This window comes from Sinocyclocheilus rhinocerous, unplaced genomic scaffold (assembly GCF_001515625.1).
Source record: "Sinocyclocheilus rhinocerous isolate Xijiao unplaced genomic scaffold, SAMN03320098_v1.1 scaffold2300, whole genome shotgun sequence".
Taxonomy (NCBI): Eukaryota; Metazoa; Chordata; class Actinopteri; order Cypriniformes; family Cyprinidae; genus Sinocyclocheilus; species Sinocyclocheilus rhinocerous.
In genome coordinates, this window is record NW_015629642.1 from 197,682 (window position 1) to 216,907 (window position 19,226).

General features: G+C 39.1%; 2 protein-coding genes and 1 long non-coding RNA gene across 4 annotated transcripts in view; all 3 read left to right on the forward strand.

Annotated features, from left to right (window-relative positions):
* The first annotated feature begins 3,284 nt into the window (after nt 1-3,284).
* On the forward strand, nt 3,285-14,579 carry LOC107739405 (SH2B adapter protein 1-like). Its single transcript, XM_016551507.1, has 10 exons — nt 3,285-3,640; nt 3,922-3,966; nt 4,944-7,000; nt 7,753-7,854; nt 8,389-8,480; nt 8,625-8,710; nt 8,974-9,126; nt 10,656-10,867; nt 11,877-12,060; nt 13,909-14,579. Exons 3-10 carry the CDS (start codon nt 5,324-5,326, stop codon nt 14,049-14,051), a joined length of 2,649 nt encoding a protein of 882 aa, XP_016406993.1. The 5' UTR covers nt 3,285-3,640; nt 3,922-3,966; nt 4,944-5,323; the 3' UTR covers nt 14,052-14,579.
* A 1,323-nt stretch (nt 14,580-15,902) lies between these two features.
* On the forward strand, nt 15,903-17,022 carry LOC107739388 (uncharacterized). The gene is made up of 2 exons (XR_001639988.1): nt 15,903-16,227; nt 16,472-17,022. It is a non-coding gene; the product is annotated as an uncharacterized LOC107739388 (long non-coding RNA).
* Nucleotides 17,023-17,570: 548 nt separating this feature from the next.
* The window catches only part of LOC107739387 (ataxin-2-like protein), an 18,402-nt gene continuing 16,746 nt past the window's right edge, over nt 17,571-19,226 (forward strand). For both annotated transcript variants that reach the window (XM_016551488.1, XM_016551487.1), the window contains exons 1-6: nt 17,571-17,575; nt 17,717-17,773; nt 18,331-18,402; nt 18,595-18,772; nt 18,857-18,975; nt 19,105-19,196. In XM_016551488.1, the coding sequence (XP_016406974.1) occupies nt 17,747-17,773; nt 18,331-18,402; nt 18,595-18,772; nt 18,857-18,975; nt 19,105-19,196 (488 nt within the window). In that variant the 5' untranslated portion in view covers nt 17,571-17,575; nt 17,717-17,746. The remainder of the gene's footprint in view (nt 17,576-17,716; nt 17,774-18,330; nt 18,403-18,594; nt 18,773-18,856; nt 18,976-19,104; nt 19,197-19,226) is intronic.

Consider the following 19,226-nt stretch of genomic DNA (forward strand, 5'->3'; position numbering starts at 1 on the left):
CTTTTTTACAGGTAGTTAACAGCTAACTATACGAAATTAGAAACCATGTAAATATTTATTATTAAATAAAACATTTATACATTGTTCAAAAAAGCAGTAGGCAAAAAATATGAAATTCATGAAATTATATGAAATTAGTAAATTAAAATATGAAACAGGAAGGTCTAAGGAAGGTTCTAGACAGAGACTGACTAATTAAATACCTGTACACACAAATAAAACTGTTAATTATTTTTTAGAGTACTAATTGATGTTAATAGTGTTCGCAAAGACTTAGAGAACCAGTATTGGTGTTGGATACAGATTTAATTAATCTTTAAGACACAAACAGCAGATACACACTTAATAGTTAGTGAAATAATAAAGAGAAACTAAACAAGAATAATAAAAATATGCTTACCTTAAAATGCTGTAGTAGTAGAAGCACCGTAGCTTCTTCAACAGGTTTGATTTTTATTTCCTCAGAAAAAGTTGTCACTTTATTTTTCTTCACAGTATTTGTAGTTGGTCCTGCGGAAACACTGATGCTCCCAACCTGCGCTGCTGTTTTGTAGCAAATTAGCTCAAAAGGGAAATGTATATAAATAATTACAATGAATTATGATTAATTACAATTATTTATATCAGCTGCCAGTAGTAACTGTAGCAGAATTAAATTGCCCTCAACTAATCTGTCCGTCTAGCGAACATTTAGTGTAAGTTCATATCAACTCTAGGAAAGGATATTTTCGTGGCCACAGAAAATACTTTCATACAGTATTAATGCATTAGAGCATGTAGCAAGGATCAAACTCGTAAAGGGACATTAATTTGCAAGGCAGAATCAGAAATTCATGTAATTTGTGCACAAGAGTTTTATTAACTAAACACTAACACAAACTAGTCTAACAAACAAACAAACAATCACTCATACAGGGGAAAGGGCAAATGAGACTTGGTGGATGAAACCATCAGGAAAACCAGAGAATGAAGCTATGAAAGGAGTCAGTTAACCACCTGAGTGAAACCATCAGCGCTGTTTTAGAACGGTGTCTACAGCAATCTAATGAAAAATGGTGTGTCTGATTGGTCCAAATGCTACAGTTTATATACAGAAGTCTGTCTCATTCTTACATGTTCTAAAACAATTCTCGAAAGCTCGTGCTGAACTGACCAATGAAAGGATGAAAACACAGAAAGTTCCGCCCATTGCTGGGAGCTTATAGGAACCTTCATGCACTTTCTGGAGACGTCGCTAAGATTCTAGTCATAAAAATGAAAAACTTGTTTAACACTCCTATTCGTAGGCTGCATGTAGCCTATATATCATCATCACTGACATTCAGTCATCAATCGTACATTTTTTAAAAATTATTTTTACAGTAATTAAATAAAATATTGTATAGGCCAAATATTTGATGTCTGTGATTTTTTTGGATTTTCCAGCATAATTAATTTTCACGGTACAATTACTTTACATATCATATCATCCAGAGCATATGACTGGAATGACTGACATTCAATCATATTCCCTGTGAAACACTGACGTGTGTCAAACGTGATTACAAGAAAAATAAATTGAGATCAAATGTTTTCATGAAAGCTACTGTTTGCATACTTATTCTTAAATGTGAAATATCTTGTTTTTTAAAGCCGTAGTCAATAGAGGGCACTAAATGCACACGAACGAGAGACAATGTTTTTTTTTGTCACTTAGGCTACACCTGAAACCGCAAGAGATCATTTATTCATTAGAAAATATGATTTCTTGTAATTTCACAACTTCTAATTGCATGCATAGCCAGCTTTATATTAGTGATAACTGCCTTGTAAATCTTGCAAAGGTTTTCGATAGCCCTATTTCAAATGGTGTGATAAATATTTATACAGTTTTAAAACTTTCAACCAGTTAATGGCATATCCTGCTGTATTTAACAAGAATGTTACAGACAACAACCTTTCAATTCAGTTTCTTAAAGAAATATGATGGTTTTAATTGCCACGGGGGTACGATTTACTCTGGTATGCAGCACTACACCAGAGTTAAAACAAATCTATTGATTTTTAACTGCAAATAATACTCATAAGTTTCAAGTAGATAAATGTTCTACCCAAGATGATTTATAACAGCTGTGCTCATTTCATTTGTTGCATGTAAATGCTTTTTCACCGTTCTTGACAGTCCTGGATCTCTCTTGATCTGGTCATTTTAAGTGAAAGGCACATTTACAGCTTGTAAGCAGCCAACTACACATTTCCCAAAATGATCAAAAGTGGTTTGTAAATAATAATAATCATCATCATCATCATAATCGGGTTAAAAAAAATTACCAATGTAATTATAGTATTTAAGGATGCATTTACATAGGTATTCTTCTCATCTGAAACAATACATTTAAATATTTAAAGAAAATGTTATAGATGTTCTCATAAATATGAAAAAAGATGCAATGGCTTAGATCATGATCAAAATCAGTCATTAATGAGTCTTATGCTATAGTAGAAACATTCTTTTATCTTTATATTTAACATTGAATGCACATCACATTAAAGTCACAGCCAGCTCATCATCATAAGCTAAAGAATATAGTATTCTGTGGGAAAATAGAAGCTTTTTTTTTTCTTTTACTCTGCTGGGAGACTGCAATGTTTACTGTGTGAGGAGAAGAAAGTGTACTTTAAACCTAGTTGGCGTACTTAAGTCTAATGAATGTTTATTTGTGCTTTATTGCCCTTTAGAGCTCAAATTCCTTACCTCTTTGATGTAAACAAAAATAAACAGAATATTCTATTGACGTTTCCCTGCAAATTTTCCATGGGTACACAGAAACACACGCTCTGATACAGGACGCAAAAGGGGGAGTGGGGGCACCATAGGGGTAAAAAAAAAAAAAAAGGTCTGTTGCAGGACAGTTACAGTTAGGAGATTTTGGAGTCAAATTAAATCAGATCTTCTACAAATTATGTAGCTACTCAGATACACAAAATTACATTATGAAAATATTATGGGTTAAACATTTTTAATTTTACATAGCATTTCTAATTTTCTCAGTCCTCTGAATAGCTTTCAGTGAGCACAGCTTCTCTTACTGGAATAATCAAGAAGCAATCTGGAGTTCTGTGTATTACAGCCTCCATATATGACTCAGCCATCAGAGCAACATCCATCCTTGTTTCACTTTTTTACACAACTGTCCAATGTGGCTTCTCCAAAAAGTGCACATCCCTCTTTCTCAGATGTTTTTTTTTCTCCCATTGAAAATCCCCCTTCTCCAACACTCCCTGTCCCCCAACCTACACCCTCTCCCACTATATCGCGAGAGACTGCTTGGGACAGCAGGCAGAGAAATATTCATATACCTGCAACAAGAGCAGTTGCAAAACCCGTATGAATAAATAGATACCATATGATTCATCAATACGTTTAGCATCAACGGGGTACAGCTAGGCGGAGAGGAATGAATAGTAATTTGAATACTGGCAGACGCACTGCCTGCTTAGCAATACAGCCAGCTAGCTGACCAGCAGCTCAAACTTGATCATTTTTTAGCAGTGCTGGGCTAGCTAGTTAGCACGAGGCTTGTTCAATATACATTTGCACTTAAACTTTTTCGGATTTCACTCACGCCAGCGAACAAATTGCGTCTTTTGTGCAAAAAAGGTGAGTTAATTTGACATTTTGTTTCTATTCCATGAGATCGTTAGCAAACTAACTTAGCCAGCGTTTTCATGAGCTAAAGTTAACTGGCTACGTTAGCCCGAGTTAGCTTGGTGTGTTGACATTATCAGCATGAGAGCGTATTATGACAATTAACTTAAACTTCTTTCAGTCAGCTAGTTAAGAGAAGCGTGTTGTTAAACCTTGTATGGTTTCTCATATCGCTTAATTTTATTGTAACTGCAAATGACAGGCATTTATGCTTGATGTGTTTTTCTTTACAGCTATCTAACCGCATCGGCCTTGCGTTACACACTGGCCTGAAGATGGTGAGTTATCACCAGAGCTTATGAGCATCATTTTAGCATCTTCCGCTTATGTAAAACGTCCTATCTGGTTTCGTTTCGATTAGTTTTGGTTCAAATGCTCAAGAAGCTCCCATTTTTTGGTTGAATGTGGCTCTTTAATAATATAAATGAGAAATTAGCGCTCAGCAAGTTCTTAAGATATCAGGTGTATTGAGTCTCATAACTCATCAACACCCTTCATGAATTACACTTAAAACGTATAAATTTGCATCATTCGAAGTGCTGCAAAGCTTGTGCTTAGATTGATAATGTTCATGAAATGCTTAGTGGGAATTGTTAAAGCCAATTTTCCTTATGTGACTTATACTTTTTAAGGACACGTTTGTGCTTAAAAACAGAATCTAAGCTTAAACATCTTACTATATTATGAACAGCATTGTAACGATTGTAATGTAAATTTCTATAAAATATAAATGAGCATTGAGCACATTTTATTTTTTTTAAATGACAGGAGTCACATTGGATCAAGAGAGATGTACTGTGAAGTTATTATTTATTACATATACTTTGTGTTTTTATAGATAGATAGAATAAAAACTATCATAATTTATTCATTTTCATAATTTTTCCAAACCTGTATGACTTTCTTCTGTGGAATACAAAAAGAGATGTTAAGCAGAAAGACATCCTCAGTCTCCATTCACTTTCATTGCATTATTCTTCTATCCAAGGAAGTAGTCATTCTGCCATATATCTCCTCATACAGGTTTGTAACACCATGATGATGAGTAAATATGACATAATTTTTGGGTGAACTATCCCTATAACTGTAATGTTGTTATAATTTCTGTGTTTTAAATAAATTGTGTTTGTTAAGACCACTTTGTTATTTATTATTAATTATTATTATTATTATTTTATTTTATTTTTTTTATTTTTTTTTTCAAAAATAACAGTATTAATTTTGTCCATTTTTTTCCTCTATATTTGACTTTTAGGTCACAAATCCCTACCACAGAATCCTCGCAGAGCCTTGAAATCGGAGATCACCTGAGAACCACCATCAGCTCAGCCTGCTGCTCATGACATGTTTTAGTGTTATTCCCCGAACATATATTTACACATTTTGTGTAGAATGTGAACTATTTTAGAGCACCAGACATTGGCGTTACAAAGTCAAATCATTTTCTTTAAATGGGGGAAAACAAATATCAGTCATTTTCAGGCCACATTTTCCGGTCAGGTTTTCCAAATTCATGTCTATTGTAAAACCATAGCCTGATGAGCAGATCGCGCGCCCCCCAAACACACGTAGATCACAACGACCCTGATGTCCCTGATGATCGGTTGGTCTTAAATTGGTTACTTATTGTTAGTCATGAACGGCTCCCTCTTAACCCCGCCCAGTCCACGGGCTGCGGCTAATTCGTCTCCCCTTCCACCCTCCCCATCTCCATCACCTTCTCCTCCATCTCCATCACTGTTGCCCCTCTCCACAAGACCCCCACCACTGCCTCCTCCAACTCCTGCAAGTCAGCCCTTGTCATCGTTATCTGAAACACCCACACCATCTCCGTCTCCCTGCCTTAGCTGGACCGAGTTCTGTGAGCTCCACGCCCGAGTAGCCGCCGGTGACTTTGCCCGGCATTTCCGGGCCTTCTTGCAGGAGAACCCTCATTACACCCCTGATTCGGCAGCTGCTTTTTGCCGCCGCTTTACCGACAGATTCGTTCGACATTTCGAGAGCGAGCTCGAGGGGACCGGTGTCGGCAGGGAAGGAACGGTGAGCTGGGTTGCCCAACCCGACGTTACATCGCTGGAGGAGGACGCAGCATCTCCGTCCCTGTTGTCGCCAGAAGCCGCCACCCCATGCCCGCCTACTCACACGCAGGCTGCGCCCAAACCGGTCTCGACCCAGGAGGGCCGCAGCACAGAGCGATTCCAGAGTGCTGGAACATTTCAGGACTCGTATGCTCATTCTCAGATTCTCCCACCATCCTCCTCTTCGTCATGCTCTTCCTCTATGGGCGGGAATAATGGGCGGAGGGAGGAGAGGGGAATAGCGGTCAAACATAACCAACCTGGATACAAAGACCTGGAAGAAGAAGAAGACAGCTGGGTGGGGCCTGTCGCTGGAGAGGAGGTGGAGACGGACGTAGTAGGAAGGGACAATGAGGGCGAGGGTGATACGACCTTGGAAAGAGCCGATCTCAGCCAGACTCCGACATGCCCCAATCCCTCTAGCACACCAGCAAACTTTGGGTCAAAAGGCAATGGGACACCCATTGGGGGTCACTCTAAGAATAAACTAAAAAAGCGGTTCTCTTTGCGCAGCGTGGGCCGCAGCGTCAGAGGGAGCGTGCGAGGCATCTTGCACTGGCGCAGCTCCTCCAGTGACTCTCCTCAGAACTGCAGCTCGGGTAATTCTGCCCCGCTTCCTTCCAGTTACAGCTACACTACAGGCCTGCAAGACGCCAAGAGGAACTCCGCCTCGCAGGGTGTTCCCACTTCTCTCCCTGTCTCTCTCTCCCTTCCCCTCTCTCTCCCTCACTCTTCGTCCTCTTCATTGCCCCCATCATCCTCCAGTAGCGCCACCTCTCTCTCGCTCTCTGAGGCCCGTGACTGGCGGAGAAGCAATGGGGATGGGGAGAAGGAGAAATGGAGTCACCGGCTGGAGAAACTGCGACTGTCTCGCTCACCGCCGCCGACTCTGTCCGCTGCAGGTCCACCTTCCTCAACCGTGTCGCCCTCGGCGCTACCACCAAGCAGCATCGGTGCCCCGAGGAAGATGGGCAGGCTGGTACGGGAGGGAGGTGTGACCGTGTGCTCGTCTTTGGACGAGTTTGCCAGCACTCATGGGTTCCCGGGATTTTCCTTTGGACTGCTGCACCACGGCACAGACAGCACAGCGTCAGGACATCCCACGGCCATGGGAGGAGCTGCAGATGGAAGGGGTATGCGTTGGCACAAGTGCCATCTAGTTCTGAAAGAACGAGATAAGGATGGAGGGGATGGAGGGTTGGAGTATTTCCTGGAGTTTTACATCCCACCTAAGGTGAGTGAGATGATTTCTGCTCTTATGTAAATTGTGTGGAAATTTGTATTTACATAGATTTACACATTTTATATATGCACCACCATCGTTCATAAGTTTGAGGTCATGTGATGTTTTAATGTTTTTGAAAGAAGTCTCTAATACTTACATTTCACTGCTGGTCATATATTCTCTATATAACCATGTATGTTGAATCTTGAATCTTGTAATGCTCCCCCAGTCTGCATTTACTTGATCATAAATACAGTGAAACATTAATATTGTGAAATATTATATTTTAAAGGGACTGTTTTCTATTTGAATATATTTTGAAATGTAATATATTCCTCCATTAGGAAAGTTGATTTTTTTTTCATAGCAATCATTACTCCAGTCTGCAGTGTCACATGATCCTTCAGAAATCATTATAATATGCTGATTTGCTGCTAAAGAAACATTTATTATTATTATAAATGTTGAAAACAGTTTATTTTGTTGTTGAAACTGTGATACCTTTCTTCAGGATTCTTTGATGAATATAAAGTTCAGAAGAAAAGCAGTTATTTGTTCTTTTATAATGTTATAAATACCTTTACTGTCACTTTTGACCAGTTTAATGCATCCCTGCTGAATAAAATAGTAATTTCTTGTAAAAAATCTTACTGACCCCAAACCTTTGAAGAGTAGTGTATGCATATGTATTTAGTCATTTGTATTATTATAGTTTAAGTTATAAATCATTTATTTATTTTGATGTTTTTGAATACTTCTAGTCCTCCAAGCCCAGACTGACTGTCCCATGCTGCTCGATTGTTGATGTGAGGAGCACTACAGCTATAGAGGTGCCAGACAAAGAGAACACCTTCCTTCTACAGGTAATTCAGCACACCTCTATTTTTGTCTTTAGTAGTTAGTCAAATCTGCAATAATGATGTGTGAACTTTACCCTAACTTTACTTTACATATGTAATAAAGATGTTGATGCCACTGTCATCTGATGTCTCATTAATGGTTGTGCACAAATATGGCATGTTTGATGAGCTTTGTTGATCATTAAATTGCTTTTGTTAAACATCCCTTCTCAGTTTGTTGTATAGATACATTACAGGATGAAAAATGTATGTTGTAAATGAATTAAAACATATTTCATGACTATTGCTTTAGAAATTAAGCTTTTTGTTTGGTGGTTACAAAGCAACAAAGTGTTCACAACCACTAAATATATTTTTATACAAATAGAATCTAAAAAAAATCTTTGGTGAATTTTAAATATTTTATTCAAAATTGTGATTGCATGTCACTTTGCATTCAGTTACGTCCTGTGTTGTAACACCCTTCTCAAAGATCCAAATCATTAAAAAATGAACAGGTTGCTTATCCACACATTTGATCTTTTTGTGTTTTCTCAGTTGGAAGGTCAGGTGCAGTACGTGATCGAGACCAGAGATGCGGTTCAGATGAGAGCTTGGCTTAGTGACATCAGAAACGCCATTTGTTTGAGGTAAGTCTTCATGTTTCGAATCATTAAAAGGTGAAAGCACAATGTATATTGAAAGGTTATAACGAGATCATACTTAGTAGTTTGCTTGCATGTATGACAATCAAAACGCAGATCTCAAATGTACTCCTTGACCTTTCTCATCAGTGAGCAAGAGGATGTTGAGGGAGTGTGTGGCAGTGCTCTCACCGACCTCAGTGGTATGCCAGAATTCAACGACCGCCTGTCTCAAGGTAAGCGTTTGGAGATGATGTCACCATGATGTGGTCAGCTGCATTCAGGACAGTATGTGTAATGGGACATGTGCTTACGTGATGTTTGCCAGTGCTAGAATCAGCCCACAAAACTCAGAGGGGAGCAATTTTGTGATTAACAGGCTTTAAAAACATCTGATCCTGAATTAAAATATTTATATTTAACAGTAAAAATGAATACAAATGTTTATCAGTAACTACAGATGGTGATATATGAGTTATTTGATGTGTTTTCACTATAGTGTGCTATGGTGGAGTTGGTGGTTCTCCCCAGCTGGAGCCTCTACCTCCTGAGTTGCCACCCCGTGCCCCTCTTGATGAATCAGACAGTCGACTGCTTGGTGGGGGCGGAGCTGGTCTTGGCACACCTTTTGCTGAAACTCCTGATGCCACAGGTGCTGTACTGTGCGAAACACACACACATTTTAGTAGAGACCACGATGACATCTATGTTACTCTATTCCTGTTAATATTTTAATGCATTTGTAAACATTTAATGATTAAATAGGGCACAGAAGTCAGTGTTTCAGTCCAAGTTGCTTACTTAATTTCTGTGAAAAAACAGGAATATTGAGAAAACAATTTGCAAATAAAACAGAATCCCTGTCCCACATGTTAAACAAAATCATCAATTACGTGGTTGGCTCCAAATTAAAAAATCATTTTAGCCACAAGGAAAGACATTGTTGCTATTTCAATAAAGTCAGCATAAAATAAAAATTCACCTATTTATTTTCTAATTCCATCTTTTTGATCTTATTGTGAATGACATCCATGCATGTTTTCTGTTTTTAAGAATTTTTTGACGTGGTAATTCTTAATCAAAATAACGTGACGTATGCTGTCTGCCATGTTTTTTCTTTTTCTTTTTCGATAATCCATTGTCTTCTCTGAGCAAATTATTTAGTAACATGGCTCATCTTTTTTATCTGGTATTGCAAAGTCCAGATAAAAATTCACTATATGGACAAAAATATTGGGACACACCTCTTAATTATACATTTGTGAAAAAAATGGGTCGTTCTGAAGAATTCAATTGTGGTACTGTAATGGGATGCCACCTTTGCAATATATTAGTTCATAAAATTTCTTCCCTGCTAGATATTCCATGGTCAACTGTTAGTGGTATTATTGAAAAGTTGAAGCGTTTAGGAACAGCAGCAGCCATGAAACGGAAGACAACGTAAAGTCATAGAGAGGCGTGCTGAGGTGCATGGTGCGTAAAAGTCACTAACGTTCTGTTGATTTCATAACTGAAGATTTCCAAACGTCCACTGGCATTAATATCAGCACAAAAACTGTGCAGCAGGAGATTCATTGAATGAGTTTACATGACTGAGCAGCTGCATGAAAGCCTCACATCACCCAGTACAATGCCAAGCGTCAGATAGAGTGGCATAAAGCATGCTGACACTGGACTCTGGAGCAGTGGAAACCTGTTCTGTGGAGTGACGAATCACGCTTCTCTGTTTGTCAATCTAATGGGCAAAGTCTGGATTTGGCAGATACCTGACGGTACCTGAACACTACCTGCCTGACATTGTGCCAACTGTAAAGTTTGGAGGAGCGATAATGGTATGGAGCTGTTTTTGAGAGATTAGGCTAGGCCCCCACACAGAGTCATGACCTTAGCCCAATCGAATACCTTTGAGATTTTGAGCCAGGCCTTCTCGTCCAACATCAGCACCTGACCTCACAAATGCTGTACTGGATAAAAGGACAATCAGCCGTTATAGCTGCCGTATATTAATGTCTATGTATTTAGAATGCGATATCATTAAAGTCCCTGTTGGTGTAATGGTCAGGTGTCCCAATACAATCTCCATATAGTGTACACGGATGGAATCCCAGCTACTGACATCAACGCTTACCCTTATCATAGACCAAGATCAGAGGTATTCAGTTTGTTCCTTGTTTTCCACAGGGTCATTCCTGTTCTCTGAAGGTTCTGTTTCAGAGACGGTGGAACATCCTCTGAGTGAGTGTCAGTGGTTCCACGGCACACTGTCCCGTCTTAAGGCGGCCCAGCTGGTGCTGGCGGGCGGCATGGCCAGCCATGGAGTGTTCCTTGTGCGGCAGAGTGAGACACGGCGTGGGGAGTATGTCCTCACCTTCAACTTCCAGGGCAAAGCAAAGGTAAATGCGAATGGGGGGTGTTTATTTACACTACCATTTAAAAGTTTGAAGTCAGTAAGTTGCTTTTTTTTATATGCTCACCAATGCTGAAATTATTTGATCAAAAAGAAAGATATTATGAAATATAATTACAATTTAAAATAACTGTTTTCTATTTGAATACATTTAAATATGTAATTAACTTCAGTGATGGCAAAGCAGAATTTTCAGCAGCCATTACTCCAGATACATGAACTTTCAGAAATCATTCTAATATCCTTATTTGATGCTCAGGAAACATTTCTTCTTACCAGTCTTTTTTTGATAAAGTTTGCTTGATAAACTGCTTAATATTTTTAGACGGCAATACTTTTTTTTTCAGGATTGAATAGAAAAGAAATGCGAATAGAAAGTTCAGAAAAACAGCATTTATTTGGAACAGAAATTGTAACATAAAAGTCTTACTGAGACTGACATGTTTATTAAAGCAATAAGCCCCAAGAAGCCGTGGTTTACAGTGAATTTATAACAGCTAAGGGGCGTTGTTAGGCACGACGCGAAGCGGAGTAAAAACGGTTATTCCATATACGTAGTAAGGTTTCACAGAATAAAACAGAGCAATAAATTGTAATGATATTAATAAAAACAGTATTCTTCCACCAAACCATGTAGTTCCTCAGAAACCGTTGTGGTTGCAACAAAGTGGTACGTAAACGAAGGTGTATGTTTGTAGAGTAATTTACAACAGCTTCGAACGTGGCTCAACCAATCAGAATCAAGGACCGGAACTATCCGTTTTATAACAATTTAATAGAGGTCTACTGATTAATGTTAATGTTATCAGTCAGTTATCACTGTTGGTAAAATCCACCGGTCCATCTCTACAATTTAATGCACCCTTTCTGAATAAAATTGTTCATTTCAAACTTTTGAGCGGTAGTGTACATCTGATGAGGAGTATCAGTATGTGTTACGAAACCACTTTATAGAGTAAATATCTCTTCCTTCTGCTCTGGCATCTTTCTTCCAGCACTTGCGTCTCTCCCTGAACGAGGATGGACAGTGTCGTGTGCAGCATCTCTGGTTCCAGTCCATTTTTGACATGCTGGAGCATTTCCGTGTGCACCCCATTCCCCTGGAGTCTGGGGGTGCCTCTGATGTCACCCTCATCAGCTTTGTGGGGGCCACGAATGTCCGGCAACCAGGTATGGAAGGCTGGGCTCAACTTTAAGGCATGAGGGTTTACAGCAGAGCATAGATAACAGGGAAATGCTGCATTTTTAGATGACAGATACTTTGTGAGAGCACAGGCAGGTAAGTGATCACAGGTGACACTTGCATCTCCCTCAGAACAGCTGAATGGATAAAAAATGGATATAAATACACTGACTATATATCCAAGACTTTGTTTATTAGTTTATTTGATATTTTATACACTGAATTATACATGGGGTTTTTAAATATAACACTTGTGATTAAATGTATAACAATGTTACATTTTCTAAAGCAATTGTTAGCATGTATATAATTTGACAATTTAGTTTCTGTTCTTAGTGATTTTTGAAAAGCTCAGAAACTTCAAAGCTGATTGAAACTGATTTGAAATACAAGTCTCTGATGCAGAAAAACCCTTTTTATAGGTTATTCATTTATAAATGAAACCCAGATGATACATTTTGCAAAGGTAAAGTCATTTGCATTCTTAGTATGGTCAAATTAAATTATTATTGATACTCGAGTGAAATATCACCCAAGAGTGAATCACTGCCATGCATAGAAATGTTAATGCGTACACGAGTCTGCACCTTCACACCACATGTGACATGACATCCATAAACTATGACTCAGGTTGTTTTACTGTTGAATTATTATATCATATCATATGTTTGCATTTCCTGTGCATTTTGATACCATTTCAGAAATATTGACTTGTTTTTGTGAGGGAGAGTAGTATGACTGCATTAACTATGACAATGTGATTGATCACATTACTTTAATCAGTTGACAGCCCTAATTAAGACATAAATGTTAAGTTAAACAGCTGTTTTGGGGGAGATCCTGGTGGGCCCATGAAAGGAAAAAAATAACAAGAAAGATTTCTTTGAAGGCATTCATCTCCTGTCAGTTTGATTGTCTTGAATCCTGGGAAGATTTTAGCGACACAGACAGTCTTTGGCACTGAGCTTGTGTGTGTCATGTGAGTGGGATGAATCTGGAGAGTGATCATATGTGTATTTGTGTATGTGTGTATTCATAAACAACATGGCCACTGCATGAGTTGTTTGCACCTGTCACAGAGATATGACTAAATTTGGGATCACCCTGTGTGTGAGATCACTTCCTGTCACGGCATGCTTTTGAAAGGACACATTGTGCAAGCATCTGCTACGACTACTCACGCACACACGGATCCATCGCTGCTGCCAGAGTCAGCTGTTGGCTGGCTGTGCATGGCTTTGTTTTTTTTGTTTTTGACAATGATTGTCTCTTAATTTGATTTTTGTGTGTTTGACCTGACATATTACCAGACTAAACTTCTCTTGAAACGTTCAAAACATTCCTCAGCTCACCTTACCTACTATTTCCTCATCATGCCCTCCATCCTGTATTTCCTTTTCATCACTTTATATCATCTAGACCAGGGGTCACCAGACTCAGTCCTGGAGGGCCGGTGTCCTGCAGAGTTTAGCTCCAACCCTAATTAAACATACCTGAACCAGCTAATCAAGCTCTTACTAGGTATACCGTACTTGAAACTTGCAGGCAGGTGTGTTGAGGCAAGTTGGAGTTAAACTCTGCAGGACACCGGCCCGCCAGGATCAAGTTTGGTGACCCCTGATCTAGACGCTACATTTATACTTCTCCTTCAGTGCATCTTTTCTCCTATTCTTCTACTATCTTCCATTCTTCTTTCCATCACCATTGCCTTCCTTCATTTTGATCTCTGGTCACTCACTAATTCATAGCGTTCCTCTGCTCCTCTCCCTCCCCTCGTCCCGCTTCAGCCTCTGGCTTTCTCCATAGTGCATATCAGAGCTCTGATTGGCTGTTTCTGTTAACAGAGGCCGCCGGAGCAAGCAGCGGGGCGGAAGAGTGCGAGGAACGGGAGCGGGAGCCGCCTCTCCTCCAGCTGGAAGGGGTGGAGGGCGAGGAGAGAGAAGGAGGGAGAGCGAGAGCCATCGACAACCAGTACTCCTTCTTCTAAAACGGGGAGAACAACGAGGTGGGATAGAGGAGAGCCCTTCACAATCAGTTTTCAGTATTCTCCAGTGGAAGAACTGACCGATGGGTCACACGACCGAGTTATTAACACTATTAAACATGAGCTTTCATGGTGCGAGAGAGAGATGGAGAGAAAGAGAGAGAGACACCCAAACACATAAGCATATATGATACTGACGGTACATTTTTTTTTTTAAACACCAAGTAACGGTACTACACTAAATTGGAGGTGCATTGTGAAAATGTTGGTCAGCTTTTACTAATTCGTTCTCCAGTGTTTGTCAGTGCGAAAGTTCCTCTGGTGCTGCTGCATAAGGAAGGTACGAAAGTGTCAGTGCCGTCACTGAGCTAGTGTTGTGTTTTTAGCAACTTATTTCTTGAAGAGTCCTTCACGACATCGCAATGTCAAGTCATTACAGTGTCGGACTCACTTATTGATTTAGATGTCTAGTATTCTTTGACCCTTCGCACTTATAGAAAAGGAGTTTCTTTTTCCCCTCAGGTGAGTGGAGATTGTTACCCACCAGCACTCTTGTTATTATTATTAGTATTATTATTATTATTACTGAAGCTGTTTAAGCTGTTTTCTTTTTGTTCTGCCACTGACAAATTACGAATGTCACAAATTAATAACTTTTCATTTCAATTGTACTGATTTTGCTAGTTCAGTAGCAAGCATTGCTTCAAGTTTAACAACATCCATTTTTTGCCAAAAACATTCAAGCCCAGTTCTCTGAAGTCCAGTAGTGTTACTTCTTAAGGTTAATTACAATATTAAACATCTCCATAGTCTCCATTATTACCTCAGAGTCCTGATCTGTTGCCCAGCTCCTCTGCTCTCCCTCTCTTTCTCCCTCTCCGTCTTTACATCCTACCCTTCCTTTTAGCTTTACAGTCTTTGGTTTTATTGGTGCGTTTTTTTTTTTTTTAAGCCAGAGTCCAGAGGGAGAGAGAATGTCCTTCATTTAAAAAAAGAAATTGTTATTGAATACAAAAATGATAATAACTGATGATGATAATAATTATTAATTTAATAATTGTCCAAATAATAGTATTATTTTTTGTTTGTTTCAAAATGCCTTTATTTTTGTTGTTTATTATATGAACATAATATTTGTTCTCCAAAATCTGTTTTCTGTTTCTAATTTTTTGTGCCTTTTTATCTCTTCTAACCTCATTCTGTCTCCTTCAAACTGTGCTTCAGTTTCCACAGATTTCAGGAAAACTTTTGAAAAGGAAAAAAAAAGATAAAGAGCCCCTTTCTTCTTGTGCCTTTTCGTGTTGTTAATTGTCGTTCCCTCTTGTTTTGTGCCAGTCATTCTTGATTTTGTGCCTCAATCAGTCTTTTTTGCGGTGTCTGCCATCCAGTTCAGTGCCTGCATCTGTATTCTCCTGCTTTGTCTCTCTTGTTCTGTCTCAGCTTTTTCAGTTGTTCTCTTCTTGATCCTACAGATCATTTGTTATGATTTGTTTTCTCTCCATTTGCCCCATGCTCCCCCCTTTTATTGTGCCTTCTCTCTCTTTTCTCTTCTCTTATCTGTCTGTCTGTGCTGGGACCGTGTGTTAAGGTGGGCATTGTTACCCACTCTGTGTAATTAGTTTCAGGTACTACATTGAATTAAATGATGATGATATAATATAATTATACTGAAACAATATGTCTTGAGTTGTGTTTGTGATAGATAGATAGATAGATGAACTGAGAAATTTGACTTTACTGCACTTTTCTTATTAGTATGGACGATTCTTTTGCAAAGCACGTTTAAACTTTAATGTGTGGCTGTCGACGTGATACGGGTCTTGTACGCCATTGCGTCATCACCCTACGTTTTACGCCGTCGTCCAATGGCAATCAAGGGTTTTTGAAAAAACCAGCCTTCGCGTTTATCGCTGGCTAATTCGCGAGACGTGGTGCCGGTAATATTTAATAGAAAAATAAGGCTTATCTCTTCGTGTCCTGTTCGTGACAGAATATCGGACTGAACTGGACTTCGGGCTATAACGGAGATCGCGCTCGTGCGGATCTGAGAACGCTGCGGAAAAATAACAAAAATAACACCGCGGGCAGGCTAGTCCACCTCCTAGCTTGTCATAGGCAACAAGGGGAATTTAGCGGGCAACTCAGTTAGCGGCTAGTTATGTCTTTTCGCCGACAGAACGTGAGTACCACATCTAAAAATTGCACTTAATATTGACTAATTATACAATCGAGCGTATTAAAACTCATATTAGATTTTATGGTCCAAATATTGTCGTTCTCCATTAAGCTTCCACATTCTTATTTAACGTAACGTGCTAGTAAACCTGCTAGCCATTACCACTCGGATAGACTTTTAAATATACGTAAATTTGTTCAATACTTCATTTGTGTCAGCATTTAAGAATCGTTATGCTTTCTGACAGCAACCTGGACCCGGTGGCCGCAAAACATCCAATGGGACATCAGGGTCAATGGCTTCATCCGTTCCGGGGAGTAACTCTAACAGACCCACCCCGGGCAGGTAAAGCAGAAGTTGGGCTGCCCCGCTCAGAAAGTCCGCGGATTGTCATTTTAACACGAGGCCTACCGGTCAAAGTGGGCGTTGTCCATAGCTCATACTTGATCTACTCCCTAGAACACCAATTGTTTCGGGTCTTGTTAAATTAGCAGGATCACTAGCCAATCGCAGCGAAGAATGTTTGAGTGACACAATTTTGAGCCAATGGTTGAAAAGATTGTCGTAATCGGTACACATCCACCCAGAAATAATTTTGTCAGCCAATAAAATTTAGATTTTAATTGACTGCCATCTTTTCCAGCTTATGACTGCTCTCGGAGGCGGGTCACGGGGAAGGGATCAGCAGTGTTTTGTTGTTGTTTTCCGATCCCATGAGATTCAGTATTGTGCTCGACTTTCAACTTGAGCCATTTTAGACATACGCCTTCAAAGAAGAGCCGGGATGCATGTGACAAAGTACAAACATTCGTATTTTACAATCGTTTTGATTGATTGTAGTCAGGGGTGCGAAATGTGTACGTTTACGCACGTTAATGGCAAGCTGTTTGTCTTGTCTTCGATACGGCATTTGCTTGTGTTGTTTGTGGGCTCCAATAACTCGCTTTTGCGGTCTGACGTAATTAAAACACGCGCTTGGTTGCCTTTGTTTACACATTGACATTGCACAATAATATTTTGTCGTGCTGTGCAATTAGATTCAATTTGATCGTTATTTTGTTGCTCGTGTATGATTGTCCTTTTGTTTTACCACGCGCTTCGCGGTGTTATAATTGTTGTCCACACATGTAACAGTAGAGCAATGCTTGCAACACCGGGGCTGTGTTTCACATTATAGTTATGATTTGATGTAGCTCATGAATACAATAAATGCTTAATATACAGAAATCTGTTATAGTTGTTCGTTTTTTACGTTCCTGGTGATTTGCATGGTGCAACACACACACACACATATATATATATATATATATATATATATATATATATAAACTAATTATTTTAGTCACCACCAGTACGTAAATCCTTACACATTTTTAGACTCACAATTTCCCATTTAAGATTATAAAATGCCTTGGTATCCTCTAAATATTTGACTGCATTTTTGGACCACCAAATGCTAAAAGATTTTTGTAGTACTTTTTTTTTTTTTTAGGTGTTTGAGGGTGTGTACAACAACTCCCGGATGCTCCATTTTCTCACAGCCGTGGTGGTGAGTTTGGGATGAAATAAATTGTTCAACTTTTTGTTTATTTGTTGCCTGTTGAAAACACCCTTCTTTGATAATTTCGATGTTTTTTTTGGTTCACAGCCTTTTTGACTTCAAGGCCCACAACAATATTCGAAAGGCCCATGATTTCTTCATTTGTTTGTGATTTGATTTACTGAATAAGAACTTTTTTTTTTTTTTTTGATTTTGTGGTTTACTGGATAAGAACTCAATTTCTACTTGATAAAGTATTTTAGAGCTTGGCATAACTAAAATATATATAATATCTTTTTTAAAAAGCCCATGGAGTTTTATTACTATTTCATACATTTACATGATGTTCACAGGTCTGGAAATCACACTTTTAAAAGTAGTCTACCTCATATATCCAGGCTTGTCTAGACAGTGGGAACCCTGTTTTGTCAAAGTAAAAAGTTCTGCCTTATTGTTACGCTTGTTTGGATTATTTAACATTTTATATGATTTACCCCATTACTTCTCTAATTTGTTTTCAGCATTAAGCAACAAAATTATTTACACGCGTGCAATATTTCCCTCAGGGCTCCAGATGCGATGTTATGGTGAAGAATGGCAGTGTATATGAGGGAATCTTCAAGACGTTAAGCTCGCGTGTAAGTCTTTCTTTTATTTAATATTTCAATACCTGAAATATAGAATTATGGGCTTTGTTCACACTGAACCAAGTTCAGATTTGTTAATCCAAATTTAATCTTTGATATTGACTTTTTTTTTTTGGTGGTCTATGAACAAGGCATCAAGTTTAATGTATGATAAAGTCTCACTCAGTGTCTTTGTGTGTTTAGTGTGAGCTGGCAGTGGACGCAGTGCACAAAGTGAAAAATGAAGAAGGAGATGGAGGCGGTGGCGGAGGCACACCAGTCCATCCCAGGAGAGAAGAGATCACGGACACCATGATCTTTGGCCCTAATGACCTCGTCACTATGATCTGCAGAGATGTGGACCTCAACTATGCTACCCGAGGTGTGTACATGACTCTGTAGAAGTAGTATACATGTATGGTGTTGTAAAATATAGAAATATAAGGCTTTGTGTGCATGTTTTCAGACACTTTTACAGACTCCGCAATCGGCTCAAGAATAAATGGTGACCACAGAGAGAAGGTGCTTCAAAGGTGGGATGGTGGCGATAGCAATGGAGAAAATTTTGACCTAGATGCAGATACAGTGAGTTCAACCAACATGCTTGTATATCCAATCATATGTGATCACATATTAGTGTATTTCTGGAATAAATTTCTTTAAGTATTGGTTGCACAGCTTTAAGCTCTTTACATGGCCTTTTCTGTCTTTCAGTCTAATGGCTGGGATGCCAGCGAGATGTTCCGCTTCAATGAGGAGACCTATGGGGTGAAGTCCACCTATGACGCCAGTCTCTCCATGTACACGTACGTTGATGTTCTGTCAGTTTTAGGCTC

Coding starts and splice junctions, on each gene's coding strand:
- LOC107739405 (XM_016551507.1), top strand. CDS start 5,324: ATGAACGGCTCCCTCTTAACCCCGCCCAGTCCACGGGCTGCGGCTAAT. Junction 8,481..8,624: donor AGAAACGCCATTTGTTTGAG/GTAAGTCTTCAT, acceptor CTTTCTCATCAG/TGAGCAAGAGGATGTTGAGG. Junction 10,868..11,876: donor ACTTCCAGGGCAAAGCAAAG/GTAAATGCGAAT, acceptor TCTTTCTTCCAG/CACTTGCGTCTCTCCCTGAA.